This window comes from Erinaceus europaeus, unplaced genomic scaffold (genome assembly GCF_950295315.1).
Source record: "Erinaceus europaeus unplaced genomic scaffold, mEriEur2.1 scaffold_808, whole genome shotgun sequence".
Lineage (NCBI taxonomy): Eukaryota > Metazoa > Chordata > Mammalia > Eulipotyphla > Erinaceidae > Erinaceus > Erinaceus europaeus.
The window spans coordinates 41100-47500 of record NW_026647257.1 but is presented as its reverse complement, the minus strand read 5'-3'; the positions used below and the strand labels follow the sequence as shown (position 1 = coordinate 47500).

General features: G+C 54.2%; 1 protein-coding gene and 1 long non-coding RNA gene across 3 annotated transcripts in view; both read left to right on the top strand.

The window, feature by feature from the left end:
- The window catches only part of PLA2G2F (phospholipase A2 group IIF), an 11763-nt gene extending 8090 nt beyond the window's left edge, over positions 1-3673 (top strand). The window contains exon 5 of the mRNA XM_060183871.1: positions 3068-3673. Within this exon, the coding sequence (XP_060039854.1) occupies positions 3068-3300 (233 nt within the window). The 3' untranslated portion in view covers positions 3301-3673. The remainder of the gene's footprint in view (positions 1-3067) is intronic.
- A 63-nt stretch (positions 3674-3736) lies between these two features.
- On the top strand, positions 3737-5993 carry LOC132536262 (uncharacterized). 2 transcript variants are annotated; one of them, XR_009547914.1, is made up of 4 exons: positions 3737-3784; positions 3934-4006; positions 4116-4570; positions 4638-4862. It is a non-coding gene; the product is annotated as an uncharacterized LOC132536262 (long non-coding RNA). The 2 variants fall into 2 exon arrangements; XR_009547915.1 differs by lacking the exon at positions 3737-3784 and adding an exon at positions 5682-5993 and having other exon boundaries at positions 3860-4006; positions 4638-4794.
- Positions 5994-6401: the final 408 nt, after the last annotated feature.

Below are 6401 nucleotides of genomic sequence, written 5' to 3'. Positions count from 1 at the left end.
AGAGGACGTTCTCGTGCTGAGGTGTCCATCACTCTCTTTTTATCTGGAAAGAAAGAAAAGAAAACACACACATGCATGGGAGAGGCGGCACCCCAGCGGCCGCAGGAAAAGAAGTCAGGTGGGGAAGTGGGTCTGTCGGGGAGCCTCGTGAACGGGAACCCCGTGGGCTCCGTGATCTGCTGTTCAAAAGCACAGTGGAGGCATTGGCTTGAGGGGGTGTCCCACCGTTCAGACAGGTCTGGAAGACCCCGTCTCCCCAAAGGGACAGTGGACCCACCCGAGCAGTGGTTTCCACACCTGCAGGTTTCTGGGGAATTGCAGTTGGCTGCTCTGCATGCGACACGTGTGTCAGGAGGGGCCAGGGGCTCCTTCACCGGAGTACAGTGTGCGTGACTTCCCTTTCCGAGGCCTGACAGCCTGGTCGCCTCGAGAGAAAGGACTCGACTCCGAGGAGCTTAGAAAACTGCGAAACTGGGAGTCGGGCGGTGGCGCAGCGGGTTAAGCGCAGGTGGCGGGAAGCGCAGGGACCGGCTTAAGGATCCCGGTTCGAGCCCCCGGCTCCCCACCTGCAGGGGAGTCGCTTCCCAGGTGGTGAAGCAGGTCTGCAGGTGTCTGTCTTTCTCTCTCCCTCTCTGTCTTCCCCTCCTCTCTCCATTCCTCTCTGTCCTGTCCAACCACATCAATAACAATAATAATAACTACAACAATAAAATAAAAACAAAGGCAACAAAGGGAAAATAAATATAAAAAGAAAAGAAAAGAAAACTGCAAAACAGTGGAACAGTGGACTGGGCTCCTGAGTCGTACCCAAAGCTACATAGTCAGCCTCGCCCAGGAACTCTAATATACATATGATTTATTTAGAGAGAGACAGAGGGAAGTAGGAAGAGAGGGGGGAGAAAGAGATACACCTGGTTAAGCTCACATGTTACAATGTACAAAGACCCAGGTTCAAACCCCTGGTCCCCACCTGCAGGGGGAAAGCTTTGCAAGTGATGAAGCAGGGCTGCAGGTGTCTCTCTGTCTCTCTCCTTCTCTATCTCCCCCTTTCCTCTCAATTTCTGGATGTCTCTATCCAGTAAATAAATAAAGATAATTTTTTTTTTGCCTCCAAGGCTGTATCATTGGGGCTCGATGCCTGCACTATGAATCCACTGCTCCTGGGGGCTATTTATTCCCTTTTCTTGCCCTTGTTGTTTTATTGTTGTTGTTATTGATGTCGTCATTGTTGGATAGGACAGAGAGAAATGGAGAGAGGAGGGGAAGACAGAGAGGGGGAGGGAAAGACAGACACCTGCAGACCTGCTTCACCGCCTGTTAAACGACTCCCCTGCAGGTGGGGAGCCGGGGGCTCAAACCAGGATCCTTATGCCAGTCCTTGTGCTTCACACCATGTGCGCTTAACCCACTGTGCTACTGCCTGGCCCCCATAGATAAAGATAATTTTAAAGATTTTAAGAGAGAGTGAGACAGAGACTTACAGGTGAGGGGCCAGAGTCCTGAAAATGTGTGAACGAGGGCCTGGACACGTATGCTCAGCCGGCTGTGCCACCACCAGGAACTTCTTTACAATCACAAATACTCAGACCCCACCCAGACCCACTTAGCCTGAAGCTTCAGAGGTGGCGTCCAGAAGTCTGGATCCAACAGGCTCTCAAGCTGATTCTTTTTTAAAAATATTTATTTATGTATTTATTCCCTTTTGTTGCCCTTGTTGTTTTATTGTTGTAGTTATTATTGTTGTTGTCATCATTGTTGGATAGGACAGAGAGAAATGGAGAGAGGAGGGGAAGACAGAGAGGGGGAGAGAAAGATAAGACATCTGCAGACCTGCTTCACCGCCTGTAAAACGACTCCCCTGCAGGTGGTGAGCCAGGGGCTCGAACCGAGATCCTTGAGCTGATCCTTGCACTTTGCGCCACGAGCTCTTAGCCTGCTGCGCTACTGCCCGACTCCCTCAAGCTGAATCTAATACACCCTTGAGGCTGAGCCGTTCTTGGTAAAATCACAGAGAATAGTACCTGGCAGGCAGCTACCAGGCTTCATATATCTGCTTAGCGGGAAGCCCTGAGCTCAACTCTTCACAAAGCTCTGAGCAGTCTTCATGATGGATCCTGATGCCCAGAATCGCTCAGGGTGGGGTCCTGTTAGTCTGTGGCCCGGGGAGGGTGACAAGTCATGGTGGGAGTCGCTGGCATCTAGGTTTGTGGCCCAGCTCTGCCCTGGCTCTCTGGGTTCCTCACCCGACCCTGGTCTGTTCCCCAGCTGCCCGAGCACAGGCTGGGTGGGTTTCAGCGGCCCTTCACCAGGGAGCCCGGGGAGGCTGTTCACACTGGCAGAACTTGGGGCTGGGCCAGAACTTGGAGCCCACAGACCTGGTCCGGGTGCTGCCTGCTGTGACCAGATGCCAGCTGAGCGCTGGCCCCACAGCCCCTCCAGGGTCAGCGCCAGATGCTAGAAGACAAGACAGTAAGATAGTCGAGTCAGCAGCATCGACAATGCAGTAGCAAGGGGGACAGCTTGAGGGACCCAGCTGGATCAGAGACAGAGACAGCCCAGCTGGGGGGCAGAGACACCAGTGGGATTAAGAGAGCCCAGCTGGGGGCAGAGACACCAGTGGGATTAAGAGAGCCCAGCTGGGGGGATGAGGGACCCCAGTGGGATTAAGAGAGCCCAGCTGTGGGGCAGAGACACCAGTGGGATTAAGAGAGCCCAGGTGGGGGGGCAGAGAGACCAGTGGGATTAAGAGAGCCCATCTGGGGCTGGGGCTGGGGTGCTGAGATGCCCAACATGGGACAGGCTGGCGGGCCTTCTACTCTCCTTATTCCTGGCGTGGGAAGGGCCATGGCACGGGTTCCAGGCGTTACGACTCATTTCTGGTCAGAGGTGTCCGGTGCAGGCAGGAGTCCGTCTTCCCATGTGGCTAAGGGTCTGTTTGCTCTCAGCACGTCCCTGCAGTCAGTCTCAGCAAAGTGAGAGGAGGTTTGGGCCTCAGCGTGTCAGTGGCCCCAGGACCATAGCCCCCAGGCCATCAGAGCCTCAGAGTCCCCGCACCCCTTTCCCACAGACCACCTCAACACGACCGAGTGTGACCGGCAGACGTGTGAGTGTGACAAGAGCGTGGTTCTGTGCCTCCAGGACCAGCCGTACCACGAGGAGCACCGCGGCTATCTCAACATCTACTGCCAGGGGCCTACGCCCAACTGCAGCCTCTACGAGTCCCTCCCTGAGGGGGCGGCCTGCACACCCGGGCCCCCTGCTCCTCCCACATCTGTCCCCATGACACCCTCCAGGGTCTAACGGGGGGGGGGGGGGGGGGCGGCGCTGGTCCTGGGGCCACAGATGGAGCAGGTGGATACTAGGGATAGGAATCTCAGGCTGACCCCTCTGACTGCCTCCTCCTTGGCACCCCTCAGACAGACTGACTCCCAAGGGCTCAGGGAAGTCTGGAGACTCACTGTGGCCACGTAGCTCCTCTAGCCCAGCCCCAGCTGTGGCTATGCTCAGTCTAGGGACAACTGGAGAGCATCTGGGGGTATGGGGGTGGTATTTCCTGAGACCACTGTGGGCATGTCTGAGAGACACAGGAGGTAGGGTCTCTGGAGTGTGTGCTGAGTAGGGGGGTCTGTCTATTATTGAGTAGGGGGGGTCTGTCTCTTGTTGAGTAGGGGGTCTGTCTATTTTTGAGTAGGGGGATCTATCTCTTGTTGAGTAGGGGGTCTATTATTGAGTAGGGGGATCTGTCTCTTATTGAGTAGGGGGTCTGTGTATTGTTGAGTAGGGGGTCTATTGTTGAGTAGGGCGTCTGTCTATTGTTGAGTAGGGAGTCTGTCTATTGCTGAGTAGGAATCTATTATTGAGTAGGGGGTCTGTCTATTGTTGAGTAGGTGGTCTGTGCATTGTTAAGTAGGATGTCTGTTTATTGCTGAGTAGGGGTCTGTCTTATTGAGTAGGGGGTCTGTCTGCTGTTGAGTAGGGGGTCTGTGTATTATTGAGTAGGGGGTCTGTGTATTGTTGAGTAGGGGGTCTGTGTATTGTTGAGTAGGGGGTCTGTGTATTGTTGAGTAGAGGGTCTTCTATTGTTGAGTAGGGAGTCTGTCTATTGTTGAGTAGAGGTCTACTATTGAGTAGGGGTCTGTGCATTGTTGAGTAGGATGTCTGTTTATTGCTGAGTAGGGGTCTGTCTTGTTGAGTAGGGGATCTGTCTCTTGTTTAGTAGAGGGTCTGTGTATTGTTGAGTAGGGGGTCTGTGTATTATTGAGTAGAGGGTCTGTTTATTGCTAAGTAGGGGGTCTGTCTATTGCTGAGTAGGGGGTCTGTTTATTGCTGAGTAGGGGTCTATTATTGAGTAGGGGTCTCTCTGTTGTTGAGTAGGGGTCTCTGTATTGCTGAGTAGGGGGTCTGTGTATTGTTTAGTGGGTCTGTCTATTGCTGAGTAGGGGGACTGTCTGTGGTTGAGTAGGGGGTCTGTTTATTGCTGAGTAGGGGTCTATTATTGAGTAGGGGTCTCTCTGTTGTTGAGTAGGGGTCTCTGTATTGCTGAGTAGGGGGTCTGTGTATTGTTTAGTGGGTCTGTCTATTGCTGAGTAGGGGGTCTGTCTGTTGTTGAGTAGGGGATCTTGTGTATTGTTTAGTAGGGGGTCTGTCTACTTCTGGGTAGGGGGTCTGTCTCTTGTTGAGTAGGGGGTCTGTCTATTATTGAGTAGAGGGTCTGTCTATTATTGAGTAGGGGTCTGTTTATTGCTGAGTAGAGAGCTTGTGTATTGCTAAGTAGGGGGGTCTGTCTATTGCTGAGTAGGGGGTCTGTGTATTGTTGAGTGGGGGTCTGCTTATTGCTGAGTAGGGGTCTGCTTATTGCTGAGTGGGGGGTCTGCTTATTGCTGAGTAGGGGGGTCTGCTTATTGCTGAGTAGGGGGTCTGCTTATTGCTGAGTAGGGGTCTGCTTATTGCTGAGTAGGGGGTCTGCTTATTGCTGAGTAGGGGTCTGCTTATTGCTGAGTAGGGGTCTGCTTATTGCTGAGTGGGGGGTCTGCTTATTGCTGAGTAGGGGGGTCTGCTTATTGCTGAGTAGGGGGTCTGCTTATTGCTGAGTAGGGGTCTGCTTATTGTTGAGTAGGGGGTCTGCTTATTGCTGAGTAGGGGTCTGCTTATTGCTGAGTAGGGGGGTCTGCTTATTGCTGAGTAGGGGGTCTGCTTATTGCTGAGTAGGGGTCTGCTTATTGTTGAGTAGGGGGGTCTGCTTATTGCTGAGTAGGGTCTGCTTATTGCTGAGTAGGGTCTGCTTATTTCTGAGTAGGGGTCTGCTTATTGCTGAGTAGGGGGGTCTGCTTATTGCTGAGTAGGGGTCTGCTTATTGCTGAGTAGGGGGTCTGCTTATTGCTGAGTAGGGGTCTGCTTATTGCTGAGTAGGGGGGTCTGCTTATTGCTGAGTAGGGGGGTCTGCTTATCGCTGAGTAGGGGGTCTGCTTATTGCTGAGTAGGGGTCTGCTTATTGTTGAGTAGGGGGGTCTGCTTATTGCTGAGTAGGGTCTGCTTATTGCTGAGTAGGGTCTGCTTATTGCTGAGTAGGGGTCTGCTTATTGCTGAGTAGGGGGGTCTGCTTATTGCTGAGTAGGGGGGTCTGCTTATTGCTGAGTAGGGGTCTGCTTATTGCTGAGTAGGGGGGTCTGCTTATTGCTGAGTAGGGGGGTCTGCTTATTGCTGAGTAGGGGTCTGTGTATTGTCCCAACCTCACTTCCTCAGTCTGACCCCCAAGACCGGACCCCAGAGTCTCCGAGACCCAAGTGCCAGCACAGGAGAGTGTGGCCCTCTCAGGCCCCGTAGAGAGCACACCCAGACACCACAGGCGGCCAGTATTTAGGGGAGCCCCAGTCCCACGTCTGGCCTCAGGTCAAGGCGTCCCCTTGGGTGCAAGAGCACAGAGACGGTGCGAACACAGAAGGCCCTCCCCAGAGGCCTTTCTCCGGGCAGCCGAGGCCCAGCCTGCTCTGCTCTGCGGAACGCCGGACTCAAGTCGCTGGGGCCCCGACAGACGCATGCGGGAGGGACAGACTCAGGCCCCCACGCCGACCCCCAGTCCGCTGGGTGGAAAGACCCTGCACCCTCTCTTCCTGGGCGGGGAGAGGCAGGCTACAGCCCAGGGCAGGAAGCCCTCTCAGTGGGGCGGGAGCTGAGGGCTGTGGCCACCTCAGAGACCTGAGGGAGGGGGCAGCTTCCTGAGGTCAGTGGGGAGGGAGCGACTTGGAGAAGAGGAAAGGGAGGGGAGAGGGGGGAAGAGAGGACACTTTGCCATATGCAGGAGAGGCCCCCTCTTTCTCTCCCTCCCCTCTCCTCTCCTCTTCTCTTCTCTCTCTCCTCTCCTCTCCTCTCTCTCTCCCTCTCTCCTCTCCTTTCCTCTTCTC